This window comes from Ornithorhynchus anatinus, chromosome 1 (assembly GCF_004115215.2).
Source record: "Ornithorhynchus anatinus isolate Pmale09 chromosome 1, mOrnAna1.pri.v4, whole genome shotgun sequence".
In the NCBI taxonomy this organism is placed as follows: domain Eukaryota; kingdom Metazoa; phylum Chordata; class Mammalia; order Monotremata; family Ornithorhynchidae; genus Ornithorhynchus; species Ornithorhynchus anatinus.
The window spans coordinates 109,982-125,517 of record NC_041728.1 but is presented as its reverse complement, the minus strand read 5'-3'; the positions used below and the strand labels follow the sequence as shown (position 1 = coordinate 125,517).

Genomic DNA, 15,536 nt, shown 5'->3' with positions numbered 1-15,536 from the left:
AGACACTAAGCATTCAGTGGTGAATAATGAAATGTGTTTGTATCCAGAGACCATGTTTTAGTTCCATCATTTAAATGCTGATTTTGGAAAAAAAAAACTTATTAAAAATGAGAAATGGGAATGATGTGCAGACTGTATCTGTCCACACTGCAGAATCCCGACCCTTCCAGTCCGTCCTTGTAAAGGAACTGCTCCCTCCCCTGACCATCCTGGATGCCCCCGTTCTGTCCCTGCTCACCCCCCAGCCCGCCACCTCTACCCAACCAGCCTACTCTATTCCAGCTCCATCCCCCGACCATCCCCTTTGCCCTGCTCCATCCTAATTTAATTCCCCTGACTATCCTGGTCATCCCCTATCTCCTGTCCCCATACCCACAGCCTCCTGGGAAGCAGATTTGCCTTTTTAGATGCCATGGGGAACCAGGCCACGAACCGGAGTTCATGGACTCTCATTTGTTCCTGTGGCCTACCAAGCAGCGTGGCTCAGTGGAAAGAGCACGGGCTTTGGAGTCAGAGGTCACGGGTTCAAATCCCAGGGGTTCAAATCCCAGCTCGGCCACTTGTCAGCTGTGTGACTTTGGGCAAGTCACTTCACTTCTCGGTGCCTCAGTTCCCTCATCTGTAAAATGGGGATTAAGACTGTGAGCCCCATGTGGGACAACCAGATTCCCCTGTGTCTACCCCAGCGCTTAGAACAGTGCTCGGCACATAGTAAGCACTTAACAAATACCAACATTATTATTAAGGCTGGAGCCGTGCCCAGAGTGCCAAAATAATGACAGCTAAGGACAGAGACTCCCATCTCCATGGGAGCCAACCGGGCACATCCTTCTGAGAAAAATACCTGTCCCGGATTCCTAGAGGGGTCAGGGAAGGGTCAAAGGCCTGAAATTGTCTTCCTTCCTCAGGCGGTCAGCGATGTGCAGCCAGCCGTCCATCAGCAAGGCGACCATTACAGGTATGGAGACTTGTACAGATGCAGATGTGTGTGCTTGGCAGGCTGCGGGGAGGGTAGGGAACAGCTTGTGCAAATGGGCATGTTCAGAACTTGGGGTTGGGGGTGGGTACAAGCGTGAGAAGGAATCAGAGCGGTCCCCAACACTGGGAAGCCTGGAACCGGATTCCAGCAGCCTCCTGGGAAAAAGGTGGCCCTTTTCCACATTTTCAACATTTCCACATTGACTTTATTAGACTTGGCGAATTGTTGGGTGTAAAGGGGATCTGGGCAACTACTTCTCTGTCCCTGTCCTCTCCCTGACTCCCATCGCTCTGGACGGCACGGCCATCCTTCCTTACAAGCCTGCAACCTTGGTGTCATCCTTAACTCTCCTCTCTCATTCACCCCACATAGCCAATCTGTCACCAAAGCATGCCGGTCTCACCTTCAAAACATCGCTAAGATCCGACCTTTCCTCTCCATCCAAACCGCTACCACGTTAGTACATTCACTCACCCCATCCCGACTGGATTACTACATCAGCCTCCCCAACTGGATCACTGCATCAGCCTCTTTTATGACCTCCGAACCTCCTGTCTTGCCATTTCAGTCCATACTTCACTCTGCTGCCTGGATTGTCTTTCTACAGAAACATTCTGGGCATGTCACCCCCCTCCTCAAAAATCTCCAGTGGTTGCCTTTAGGCATCCTTATCAAACAAAAACTCCTCACTGTTGCCTTCAAAGCCCTCCATCACCTTGCCCCTTTTTACCTCATCTCCCTTCTTCTGAATCTCAGGCCACACACTCTGCTCCTCACGTGCTAAACTTCTCACTGTGCCTCGTTCTCGCCTGTCCCACCGTCAAATCCTGGCCATGTCCTACCTCTGGTCTTGAATGCCCTCCCTCCTCAAATCTGCCACACAATCATCACACTTCCCCCCTTCACAGCCGTACTGAAGGCTAACCCCCTCCAAGAGGCCTTCCCAGACTAAACCTCCCCCTTTTCCCTCAGCTTCCCCTCCCCTCCACATCACCCTGACTTCTTTGCTCTACCCGCCCCCCCGCCCCACAGCACTTGTGCATATTTGTACATATCTATAATTCTATTTCTATTGATGCCTGCTTACTTGTTTTGATGTCTGTCTCACCCCTTCTAGACTGTAAGCTCGGTCTGGGCAGGGATTGTCTCTCTTTATTGCTGAATTGTACTTTCTAAGCACTTAGTACAGTGCTCTGCACACGTAAGTGCTCAATAAATACGATTGAATGAATGAATGAACCTCTGGGAAGAGAATGACGGTTGTGCTAATTAGCTGACACTTTGTCCTGCTCTGTGACATTTCTGGGTGTGCCATACGTGTGTGTGTGTGTGTGTGTGTGTGTGCATGGGTGGGTGGGTGGATGTGTGTTGGGGATGAGTACATGTGCACATGTACGAGTGTGTTTGGAGTGGCGGGGAAGAGAAATAGATTGGCTGCAATAGGGCCGGGCCTAGTGAAACTAGTGAAACTGCTGTCTTGGCTCAGCGAGGAGGAGCGGGGCTGGCCCCACCTCAGAATGCAGGCAGCCACTACCCTGCCCTGCAGGTTGGACTCCGGGTGGGGTGGGACGGTTTTCTGAACCCCGGATTTTCCTCCCCGAGAGCTTCCATATCCATAAGCTCATCCCACTGTCACCACAGGCCCCAGGGGGCCACGAGAGGCAGGGTCTTCTGTCTGATGAACGGCTGAAGAAACTGAAGCCCAGAGAGATTCTGTGGCTTTCCCGGGATCACCCAGCAGCCCAGTGGCAGAGCTGGGTCAGAACCCAGGTCCCTCGATTCCCAGCCTTACGCGCTGCCACTGAGCCATCGGCCCTTCGCTGCAAGCCAGGCCGAGGAGACCAACTCCGAATGGGCTGGGAGGAAGACGGACTGGCCTGGAACCATGTTCCTAATGAGTTCTCAGCTGAGCAGTTTCCACTCTCGTTCTCTGAGCTGGAGCTGGCACATGCGCAGAGAGCAATCTTCGAACCGTGACGGGAAACGTCTCCCAGAGAATCACTGGTTCTCAGTTTTCAGGGGCCCCCACCAAGGGAGCAGCCCCCAAAGAACCAGTGCCCAAACAGCTTTTGGCACCGAGAGTCCCCAGAGAGCCGCAACCATTCTGCAGCGCCACCGGGCCAGGCTTGGGGGAAGATCTCACCACAGCGGGGAATGGAGTCAATCAGATCACCCAAAGGCGGGCTCTCACCTATACAATTGACTGGTTGGTTGATTAGTGATTGATTAATTGTTTGAGGGGTTGGGTATTGCCTCTGGCCCTGGGGAAGGACAAGTTGACCATGTGACCTGGATGCTGATCTAGGAGGCCCAGACCTTTTTTCACACTTCCGGAGCCAACTCGCTACAGGCCTGAGCTGCCCGCGTTTCTTGACCCAGTTCCAGCCCAGGGATCTAAGTTGGGAGCAGAGCCCTGTACTGCAAGGAGAGACCCCCAGCTCCCAGAACCGGGCACCTGCTGGCGGTGACAAAATAGTAATCCTCAATCCGCTCCATCCTCTCCACCCAAAGATCCACCACCACAGTGTCCTCTAGACTGTAGGCTCCTTGTGGGCAGCCTGCCATATTATACTCTCCCAAGCACTTAATACAGTGCTCTGCACACAGTACGTGCTCAATAAATTTGATTGCCTGACTGACATTGGTCTAGGCACTTGTCATATCCCGCCTTGACTACTGCATCCGCCTCCTCGTTGACCTCCTTGCCTCCAGGCTCTGCCTTCTCCAGTCCATACTTCACTCTGCTGCTCAGATCATCATTCTCAAACCTCGTTTGACGAGTGTCTGCCCCCTCCTCAAAATCCTCCAATGGTAACCCATTCCTTTCTGCTTCAAACAGAAACTCAGCTTTAAGCCACTCAGATCAGTGCTTGGCACATAGTAAGTGCTTAACAAATACTATTATTATTATTCTTCCCCTGTGATTTATCCTTGCTTATCTCCTATTACACCTCAGCTCAACACTTCTTTCCTCTCAAGCCAGCTACTCACTAGGCCTCATTCTTGACCCCTCCTGGCCCCCCAGACCCTGTGACTTCTGGCTAACACCTCCCATCCTCCTACCCGGTACTCCCTCCCCCTCCTCATCTGGCAGACACCACACTCCTCCCTCTTCAAAACCCCTCTGGGGGCCTTTCCCTGTTCACTTTTTTATCGTCCCACATAAAGTCCTCCCAATCCTCCCAATCTTCTCAACACTGTTGCCCCTCATCAACACTTAAGCCTTCACTTTTGTTATTTGGATTTGTCAAATTTAAGTGCTTACTCTATGTCAAACACTGTTCTAAGCACTGGGGTAGATAAAATCTCGCCGCTGACACCTTGCTTACATCGTGCCTCTGGTCTGGAACTCCCCCCGGTTCATATCCGACAGACCACCACCTTCCCCACCTGTAAAGCCTTATTAAAAACATATCTCTTCCAAGAGGCCCATCCCTAAGTCCTCATTTCTCCTACTCCCTCTCTCATCTGTGTCACTCTTGCACTTGGATCTGTATCTTCTATTCACTCCACCCACATCTCCACAGCACGTATGTACATATATGTAATTTATTTTAATGTCTGACTCCCCCTCTAGATTATAAACTCCTTGTGTGCAGGGAACATGTCTACCAAATCTGTTATACCTTACTCTCCCAAATCAATGGTATTTTTTAAATATTACTATCTGCAGAACATTCATTCATTCAATAGTATTTATTGGCACTGTACTGAGCGTTCGGGAGACTACAGTATAAAAGAGTTGGTAAACATATTCACTGCCCACAATAAGCTTAAAGCATTCTGCACACAGTCAACAATCAATAGTTAGGACTGACTGATTGATTGTTTCAATCGGTGCCTGCCCCACATGAGCTGTGCAGTCTAAGTAGGAGGGAGAACTGAGCCTTAGAGAAGTCAAGTGACTTCCCCAAAATCACAGAGCAGTTACATGGCACAGTTGGGATTAGACTCTGTATCCTTTGATTCCCAGACCTGTGTTCATTCCACTCGGCCACGCTGCTGCTTCTTTCTATGTGCAGGTTATTTTGTGCCTGTCTCCCCTGTTATGGGCGGGGATTGGGTATTGGGCGTTTTCTCTGTGGCACAGTTCATAATACAAAGTGCTGTAAACACCAGGTCCCAATAAATGCACTTGATTGATTAATTTTTGGCTATTATTTTCTAAGAGGGAACCAAACCATTGAAGTCGATCAGTCAGTCGGTCAGTCAATCAATCATTCATTCTCTCAATGATGTTTACTAAGCCAGTGAAAAGTCTTGATCCTGGGAGTGGACAGTAGAGAGGTGAAGTGGCAAGAGATGGAGGTGAGGCTTGGTGGGGTGGTTGGATGATATGGCCCCTTTGGGTAATTATGTCCTGTGTGTATGTGTGCATGCTCATTTAAGGGTATCCTTGCTCTGAGTAGGCCTAGATTTGTTTTAAGTGAAAGTGTGTGTGTGTGTGTCTGTATATGAGAGTGAGAGAGAGCGAGCGTTAGTTTCCTGGGTAAGCCCATTAGTCACTGCCTCCGGAGCCCAAGAGATACAGGCTGGGTTTCCCACCTTGCTCCATGCATTCCCATTCCCCTTTCTGGAGGCTTTGGTTTGGCCCTGCCAGGACAAGGGGGTAGGGTTCATTGTCAGGGATCATTTCATCCCCTAGACACCCCACCAAGCACCCTGGAGCCTCCTGGGGCTGCCAAGGGCCAGTCAGTGGTGGAACCACAGCTTGGCCAGGCCAAGTCAGATCTGAACTGGCAGATCACAGTCGGTGATCTGGGGCTGGGGACTGAGACTTCCCTCTCCCTTTGCCTGCATTTTCTGGGCAAATTTTCAGGGGAAGAGACTGACCTTTGGCAGACCACGGGGTTGCAGAGACCACTCGCCCACTCACACTCCCTGCTTGCCCGCCTGCCCATCCCTGGGCCGGGGGTCCCAGCATGAAGGAGCCTCTGAGGTGGCCAGCCTGGCCCAGATGCCCTGACCTGCAATACCCATCCCCACTCTCCCTGTCTGTCTCCTCAGAGGAGGGCTACCAGAAGCTGGCCAGCGAGACCCTGGAGGAGCTGGACTGGTGCCTGGACCAGCTAGAGACCCTCCAGACTCGCCACTCCGTCAGCGAGATGGCCTCCAACAAGGTAAGGCTGCATTGGCTTGGGCCTCCCCACATCCCTACGTGCCACTCAGTCCTCACACCCTGGTCACCCTCTCCTGCTCCCCCGACCGGTCTCCCTTCACTCACCCCCACCTGCACCTCGCCTGCCCGCTACCCCTACAGCTCTTGGGTTGCAAACCAAACCATGCCTTAGCTTGCCTAGGCCAGACTCCCTTCCATCGGCAGATTGGCCGATTGAGATCCGTGGAGTTCCCCACCCTCCCAGTCTGGCAACTCCAGGGTAGAGGGCGGTGGGAGGAGAGGGCTGCCTTCTGGTCAGTCCCCAGTGTGGGGTGGCGGGTTCAGCCCACATATCTTTGGCTCTGACTTTCCAGTTGGGCCTTATTCAGTCAATCAGCAGGATTTATTGAGTGCCAGTTGTGTACGGAGCACTTTAATGAGTGTTTGAGAGAGGACATTAGTGCTAGTAGACATGGTCCCCGCCCTCTATGAACTGACGGTCTTACAGGGTGGGGCAGACTGGAACTAAAATGGTTTACAGAGGGGAGGAAGGGGGTCTGTTCAGGAGTTAGTGCTTCAGTCCCAGAGTGTGCAAGGTGTGGGCAGCAGTGCTCTGGGGGATTGGCAGGGCACAAGCATGCAGGTCATATACACGGGTTCAGATGGCCAAGAGTACCAGAGACTTCAAGACAATTCATGCCCAAGAAGGGGCTTGTGAAGAAGAGTCATTCCTAAATTAATCTTTTATACTTGTTCTTTGTACTGCTGCATTCTTCTGGCTAAGGGTTAAAAAATTCTGACAGTGATAACGGTAATAGTCATGGTATTTAGTAATTGCTTACTCTTGTAGATGCAAGATCATCAGGTCCCACATGGGGCTCACAGTCAAAGTAGGAGGGTATTGCATCCCCATTTTGCCAAGAAGGGAACTGAGGCCTAGAGGAGGTGACTTGCCCAGTGTCACACAGTAGCTCTTTGGCAGGGCCAGAATTAGAACCCAGGACCTCTGACTCCCAGGCCCGGGCTCTTTCCACCAGGTCTCACTGCTTCTCAGTCCCTTGGTCGATTTTGACTTGTAATCCAAGAAGTAGGGATCAAGAGAAGGCCTGTGTCGTGGAAGGCATGCCTGCTTGGGAACCAACAAACAGCCCCACTGGGATTATGGGCACAACAGCAGGGGAGCTGGCATTGGCTTTGCCTGGCCCTCCCGAGAGTCGTCCCGGCATGGGGAGTGCACAGGAGTGCTGGGGCAGGCGTGCAAGGTTGGACGTGGCATGGGATGTTTTGAAAAGAAACCCTGGCGGGGCCCTCTTGGGGCTGGCCGGCCCGTGGAGGGAGCCACGGTGACATGGGAGGGTCTGGTGCCCTCTGGGCTCACTTTGGCCCCTGCTTTGGTTCTGTAGTTTAAGAGGATGCTGAACCGGGAACTGAGCCACCTCTCCGAGATGAGCCGCTCGGGCAACCAGGTCTCCGAGTACATATCCAACACCTTTTTGGGTAAGTTGGCACCGTAGGGTGCGTCCTGCCAGGCCCCTGTCCCCGCCCCACCCCAGGCCTGATCCTAGTCCTGGGGCCAGGTGGAGGTGCCTGTTATCCAGCTCCCCCCTCCCAGTCAGTCAGTCGGTCAATCATGTTTACTGTGGGCAGAGCACTGTACTAAGCGTTTGGGAGAGTGCAGCGTAACAATATAACAGACACATTTCCTGTCCACAATGAGCTTACAGTCTAGAGTTTCACCCAGTGGGCTCAGTGACTGCCTGGCCGAGAAAGGGATGGGGTCATCATGCTGGTCTCCAAGCCAGAGTTTGGGGATAGAGAGATCGTTTCTAAGGGATAGGGGTCTGCCAAGCTGTGGCAGGTGGGCGAGCCCCAGCTCTGGGCTCTCTGCCAGCGTGAGGCGAAAGAGGCTCGACTGCCAGGGTACGGAGCAGCCGTGGGAGCTTCTCAGTGCACGGTGGACCGGGAAGGGGCCCCAGGCAGAAGCGAGCAAGTGAGAAGATGACCGGCCACCCCGGGGGCTCTTTCTCATTCTAGACAAGCAGCACGAGGTGGAAATCCCCTCCCCGACCCAGAAGGAGAAGGAGAAAAAGAAGAGGCCGATGTCCCAGATCAGCGGGGTGAAGAAGCTGACGCACAGCTCCAGCCTCACCCACTCCAGCATCCCCAGGTTCGGCGTGAAGACTGAGCAAGAGGACCCTCTGGCCAGGGTGAGCGGGAGCCTCCACTGAGGGCGACGGGTCTCCGGGTCTCTGGACCTTTGGGCCTCCGAGACTGCCCAGTAGCCACGGTTGCCACAGTGCGTGGATCTGGGAACAGGGGAGTGCTGCATTTGGTCAGAGCGGCAATGGGATGTACGGAGCGCCTGCTCCCTGGAGGCCCCTCCCTGGCTGAGCACTACCTGGTCCCGCCCTGAGTGCCTCCCCTCTGCGGGCCCTGATCCTCGCTGCCCTCTGTGAAACACTCCCTGGGTGTCTGGGACCAAGCACAGCATCAGGAGACTCATGAACGTGGACAACCCTGACTCACTGTTCTAGAGGCCTTCATTAAATAGATGGCCAATTTGCTGTTTGAGTTGGCATGAATAATTTTGGTGTTGTGAAACGTGGCCTGCATTCTGTCCTGCCACCATGTGAGATTTTTCACCAGTCCTAGGGGGCTGGGGGCTGATGGGGACCTGATGGCGGGAGCGATGATTTGTGCCAGGCGTGGGGCAGTGCCAAGCTCTGTGGACTAATCAGATGGGATGCCGGCCCTGACCTTCAGGAGACTTCTCAGTCCAAAAGAAGGGATCTTCCCTCCCATTTTTTAGATGGGGAAATCGGGATGCAGAGAAGTAAAGTAAAGACGTAGAGCAGATCATCCAGCAGACCAGTGGCAGGTAGAGTCGACACTAGCACCCAGAGCCCCTGACTCTTAGCCTTGGGCTCCTACCACTAGTCAGTCATACTTATTGAGCACTTACTGTGTGCAGAGCACTGTAGTAGGTGCTTGGGACAGTAGAATGTAACAATAAGCAGACACATTTCCTGCCCACAGTGAGTTTACAGTCTTGCGGGGGAGACAGACATTAATATAAATAAATAAATTACAGATAAGTGCATAAGTGCTCTGGGGCTGGGATGGGAGGAAGAACAAAGGGAGTAGGGCAGTGCAGAAGGGAGTGGGAGAAGAGGAAGGGAGGGGCTTGGTCAGATTAGGCCTCTATGGAAACACAAACCTTCTACTCAGTAATTTAAGGTGGTCTTGCCCGAGCAGCTTTGGCCTTCAAAGGACAGGGGTTCGTTTAGAAACTAAGCCTTTTTTCTGAATTATGGGGCATTTCTGGGAAAGCTAGTTCTTCAAAAGCAGATGCTGATGACAATAAGAGGTGTCTTGGAATGGAGCCTCTTTCTTCCTCTTCTCTTTCTCTCATTTGATGGGGTCTCACTTCCTTTTAGGAACTGGAAGATGTGGACAAATGGGGCCTTCACGTTTTCAGAATAGCGGAGTTTTCTGGGAACCGGCCTTTGACAGTCATCATGCACACCATTTTCCAGGTGAGAGTATTGGTTATTGATGAGCTATGTTATCTGGGGATTTTGCCGGCTCTTTAGCAGGGGAGAACGTGGAATGTATTTTGGGGTGAAGTTTTTGAACAGGAATGAGCCTAAGTTACACTCAATTCCCTCTGTTGATCTTTGGGGACTTCAACATCTGTGTGAGTGTTGCCCATCACTCTTCTGCTACCCGCTTCCTCTCACTCCTCAGCTCCACTCACCTCTTGCTCAACCCCACTTCTCCCACTCACCGACTCAGACACGCCCAAGTCTCATCATCTTTAGTCACTGTACATAAAATCCTTACCCTCACCAACTCTGAAATCCCTCTATCTGTCCACAACCTCTCCACCTGCCTTCTCTCCCACACACCTTCTAGGCTGGTATCGTGGCCTAGTCGAAAGAGCACGGATCTGAAAGTTAGAGAATTTAGGTTCTAATCCGAGCTCGGCCACTTGTCGGCTGTGTGACCTTGAGCTAGTCATTTAACTTCTCGGTGCCTCATTTCCCCCATTTGCAAAAATGGAGAATCAGTACTTGTTCTCCCTCCTACTTAGACTGCATAGCCCATGTGAGATCTGATTATCTTGTACCTATCCCAGCACTTAGTACAGTGCTTAGCACATAGTGATCACTTAACAAAAACCACTGTTTTTGTCATTATTAGTATTATTATTACTCCCCACAAATCTGTCCTCTTCCCCCACATAGACCTGCAATCATAAAGTCTGATTTTTTTAAAGTCATTATGCCCCATTCATTCTCCATAACCCAACTACCTTATCTTGATGCACAAAGGGATGCTCTCAACATCACCCTCTCCACTGCACCCCCATCCCTCTGCTAATCTCATACCACTAAACCTGCAGCCCTGGGTCACCATAGAATGCTTCCTCTGCCCATGTGCTTGATCTTCAGAGCGCTGCTGGTGGAAATCCAGACACTGGGCCAAACTTGCCCACCCGAAATTCATCTTCGCCTTCTTTAATACTGCCCTCTCTTCCACCCGGCAACATTATTTATCTATCCTTATTGACTCCCATGCCCATTGCCTGCCCCAGCCTTTTCAGACATTTAACTCCCTCCTCAAGCCCCCTCCTAACCGCCCCCATCTCTTGCCCCTAATGACCTGATCACTGAAGTCATCTGATGTGATCTCTCTAAATTCTCCCGTGCTCCTTTGCAGTCCCTCCCTCCTCCTGCTCATTCTTTGTCTCCCTTCTTTCCCAGCAGTATCTCAAGAGATCTCCCACCTCCTCTCAAAATATACCCCCTCTACCTGACCTCCAACCTCATTCCTTTGCATCTTATCCAAACATTGCCCCATCCCTTCTTCCTTCTCTGCCTGCCATCTTTAACTGTTCATTGTCCAAAGACTTCTTCCCCACTGCTTTCAAACATGCTTGTCTATCCCCTTATCCTAAAAAAATTTCCCATCATCCCGTGGCTCCCTATGGCTAATACCCCATCTCTTCCTACCATTCCTCTCCAAATTCCATGAGCGATTTTCTATACCCTATGTTTCTGCTTCCTCTCTTCCAGTCCTCTCCTAATCCACTTCCAATCTGACTTCTGTCCCCTCCACTCCATGGAAACTACCTTTTCTAAGGTCACCAATGAATCTCCATTTTGCCCAATCCAGTAGTCTCTATTCCATCACTGTCCTCCTCGACCTCTCAGCTGCCTTCCACACTGGACCACACCCTTCCCCAGGAAACATCCACCGGGGCTTCAGTGATACTGACCCCTCTTGGTTCTCTATCTCTCTGGCTGCTCTCTGGCTGGCTCCTCCTCTGCCTCCCACTCCTGACAGTGGGGATCCCTCAAGGTTCAGTTCTGGGTCATCTTCTATTTTCCATCTACATTCACTCCCTTGGAGAACTTATTCGCTCCCACAGCTTCAACTACCATCTCCATGTGGACGATTCCCAAATCTACCTCTCTCCATCTCTGCAGTATTGCATTTCCTCCCGCCGACATCCCAGCGGCACCTCAAATTAAACATTTCCAAACCAGGACTCCTCTTCTCATCCAAATCATGTCCTCCCCTGACTTTTCCATCACTGTAGACAGCACCACCACATTCCCTGTCTCACAAGGCCATAACCCTGGCATTATTCTCGAGGCATCACTGTCATTCCACCCACATATTGGGATTCAGAGGTTGTAGGTTCTAATCTTGGCTCCTCCACTTGACAGCTGGGTGGCTTTGGGCAAGTCACTTAACTTCTTGGTGCCTCAGTTACCTCATCTGTAAAATTGACGTTAAGACTGTAAGCCCCATCTGGGACAACCTGATAACCTTGTATCTCCCCCAGTGCTTAAAACAGTGCTTGGCATATAGTAAGTGCTTAACAAATACCATTATCATCATCATTATTATTATTATTATCTGTCAGCAGATCGTGTTGGTTCTACCATCACAACATTACTAAATCCTCCCTTTCCTTGTCATTCAAAATGCTACCAAGTTGTTACATCACTTACCTTATCCTGCCTTGTTTACTGTAATCAGCCTCCTTGCTGACCTCCCTACCTCCTGCCTTTCCCCACTCTTGTCCATACTTCACTCTGCTGCCTGTGTCATTTTGCTAAAAAAAATTCAGCCCATATCTCCATTTTTCAAGAATCTCCAGTGGTTGCCCACCCACCTCCACATCCAACAGAAACTACTTTCCATTGGCCTTAAAGCACTCAATCAGTTCACCCCCTCCTACTTCTCACTGATTTTTTCAAGAACCCAGCCTGCATGCTTTGCTCCTCTAATGCCAACTGTACCTCAAGCTCATCTATCTCACCACTGACCCCTTGCCATGGTCCTTCCTCCCTTTGGCCTAGAACACCCTTTCCCTTCCTAGTCAACAGACCACTACTCTCCCCACCTTCAAAGCCTTATTAATATCACTTCTCCTCCAAGAGGCCTTCCCTGAATAAGCCCTCATTTCCTCTACTTCCTCTTCCTTCTGTGTCACATATGCTCTTAGTTCTGTATCTTTAAGCACTTGATATTCACTACCCATCCCCCGCCCAGCTGCACAGCACTTGTGTACATATCCGTAATTTATTTCAATGTCTGTCTCTCCCGCTAGACTGTAAGCTTCTTTTGGGCAGGTAATATTTCCACCAATTCTGTTGCATTGTACTCTCCCACACTTAGTACAGGGCTCTGCACACGGTAAGCGCTTAGTAAGTACCACTGATTGATTGCTTGCTCCAGTTATTTGAGCCAACCAGAACTAGCCCTGAAAAATAAGCACTATAGTCCTCTCCCCAAAGGATCCGTGCTGCTGCCCCCAGACTCACCACCCATCGAGTCTTCTCTTCCCACGTCACTCCATTCTTCCCTGAGAGACAACCACACTGGCCTCTCCCCCACCCCCGTCCTGCACCCACCCTAGGGCTGGTAGAGGTGTCTCGGGCTGGGGGCCAGGCTGGGAGTGTAAAATTCCAAACCCAGGGAGCAGCCAATCAAGATGATGGATGAGGGCTTGGGAGAGTCCATTAGAGTCAGTGGACATGGTCCCCGCCCTCATGAAGCTTCCAGTCTAGTGAAGAAGACAGCCACTAAAATACATTTTCAAAATACATCTTGATTCTGTTTAGTTCCCAATGTTTTTATGAGATGTTCTTCCCCTTGACTCTATTTATTGCCATTGTTCTTGTCTGTCTGTCTCCCCCGATTAGACTGTAAGCCCGTCAAACGGCAGGGACCGTCTCTATCTGTTGCCGACTTGTTCATTCCAAGCGCTTAGTACAGTGCTCTGCACATAGTAAGTGCTCAATAAATACTATTGAATGAATGAATGAATGAACATTTTCAGGTAGGAGGGAGCCACAGAGTGTAAACTCTGGACAGAAGGGGTCCGGGGCAGTGAAGGTGGGAGAGAATGGCCAGGGCTGAGGTGGTGCAGAAGGGCTGAAGTGGCAGCTGGAGGGAGGGAGGGGAGATGTGAGGTTTCTCAGGGGCACTTCTTTCCACAAGTCTAGGACTGTCCTGGTACCTGATATGGGATAAAGTAGCTTGCTCTCCCCTCGCCAGCTGGCCCATACCTGATAGCCCTCACTCTGCCCCCGCACCCCTCAGCCACTGCTTGGAGTGGACCCACCCAGGCCGAAGGGCTCAGCTCAGATCCCTGGCCAAAGTGGTGTCCTTTTCTCTTCCTGTTATTCTCAGTGGATTGGATGGGGCTTCTGGGCGAGCCCTGTTTATCCCACCCAGTTTCTCTAACAATAATAATAATAATTGCAATATTTGTTATCCACTTTCTATGTGCCAAGCACTGAACTAAGTGCCAGGGTTAGAAACAAGATAATGACATCAGACATAGTCTATGTTCCACCCAGGGCTCACAGTCTAAGGAAGAGAGAGAATGGGATTTGAATCCCCATTTTACCAATGAGGAAGTTGAGGTCCAGAGAAGTGAAATGACTTCCTCAAGATCATACAGCTGTGAAGTGGCAGAGCTGGGATTAGAAGCCAGGTCCTCTTACTGCCAGGCCTGGGCTCTTTTCTCCTCCTGCCCCATTTCTCCGGCTCCTTGTTCGTCCTCCCTAGTTTGTGTCAGGCCAGGGTTGAGGGTGTCACCCATCCCCACATTAGCTGCAGGCTGCATGTTGTCTGTTTCTGTCTTTTATCCTTTTTGTTCTACAATGTAAAGGAGGGGGAAAAAAAGAGACCGAAGAGTGCTGATATAACTTCATTTTCCAGGAGCGGGATCTGCTGAAAACATTTCAGATTCCCGTGGACACCTTGGTTACGTACCTGATGACGCTCGAAGACCATTACCACGGCGATGTAGCGTACCACAACAACATCCATGCGGCCGACGTCGTGCAGTCCACCCATGTGCTGCTGTCCACTCCGGCCTTGGAGGTGACCCCTCTTCCCAGGCGGGCAGGTGGGGGGTTCTGGTCCAGACTACAACCCCCTCCATGGATGCCCCTCAGGATGGGCCCATCTCCGTCCACCTCCCTGGAAAAACAAAGCAGGAGACAGGAAGGGACTCTGGCCAGGAGGCCACTGTCGGCACTCGAAAGTCAAGAACCTTCAAAGGCCCATGCCCTTTGAACACAGCCACTTGAGACACTTGACTGTAAGCTCTAGACTGTAAACTCAGTGTGGGCAGGGAATGTGGCTGTTATATTTTTCTACTGTACTCTCCAAGTTGTGCTCTGCACACGGTAAACACTCAGTCAGTACAATTGACTGACTTGAGCGTCTCCCATATAGCCCCACAGGCAGACAACCCGCCAATCCCTGCTCAAAGCGCCCCTCTGTCAAGGGGCCGGACCGGCTTCAGGCCGGACTCTGTGTGGTCTCACTGGCCTCCCTGGAGCTGAGTCAAGCCTCAACGCACACGTTCCTGCTTTGCTTCAGTTCTGGAGGGGGTGGGGGGACCCGCCCTAGGCAGCTGACTGTGCCTTGAAACTCAGTCGCCAAGTGTTCAATAAACAGTGTGCGGCTGCTAGGCGATTTATCAAAGCCAGTGTCAGTTTTACTTCTAATGCTATTTTAAGATTGGGAGGATTATTTTCAGATGTTGCTTTGGCCTCTAATCCTGTACTGCCGTGTATGAGTCAGTGGAGGACATGGCCCCTCAGACTCAGTGTGGGAATCCAGAAAATGTCCCAGGTGTGTCGCCACTGGGCTGGTTCACCCCTAGGAAAATTCCCAGAACTCCTTGGATCTTAGCCGGGCTTGAAAACAAGGCTTTCTCCTCCGAACCCCTTTGGAGACCTTATGTCCATTTTAGTGTCTGCAAAGAACTTTGCCTTGCGATCAGTCAGTCGCAAACAATCGATCAACGGTATTTATTGAGCGCTTACTGTGAGTACAGCACTGTACTAAGCACTCAGGAGAGAACAACACAGAGGAGTCGGTAGGCACGGTTCCTGCCCACGAGGAGTTTACAGACTATCCTGA

General features: G+C 51.2%; 1 protein-coding gene across 2 annotated transcripts in view; it reads left to right on the top strand.

Annotated features, from left to right (window-relative positions):
- The window catches only part of PDE4D (phosphodiesterase 4D), a 95,432-nt gene that overhangs the window by 59,601 nt on the left and 20,295 nt on the right, over positions 1-15,536 (top strand). For both annotated transcript variants that reach the window (XM_029058180.2, XM_029058172.2), the window contains exons 5-10: positions 909-958; positions 5,987-6,099; positions 7,481-7,574; positions 8,112-8,284; positions 9,515-9,613; positions 14,322-14,486. In XM_029058180.2, coding sequence (XP_028914013.1) covers positions 909-958; positions 5,987-6,099; positions 7,481-7,574; positions 8,112-8,284; positions 9,515-9,613; positions 14,322-14,486 — 694 coding nt within the window. The remainder of the gene's footprint in view (positions 1-908; positions 959-5,986; positions 6,100-7,480; positions 7,575-8,111; positions 8,285-9,514; positions 9,614-14,321; positions 14,487-15,536) is intronic.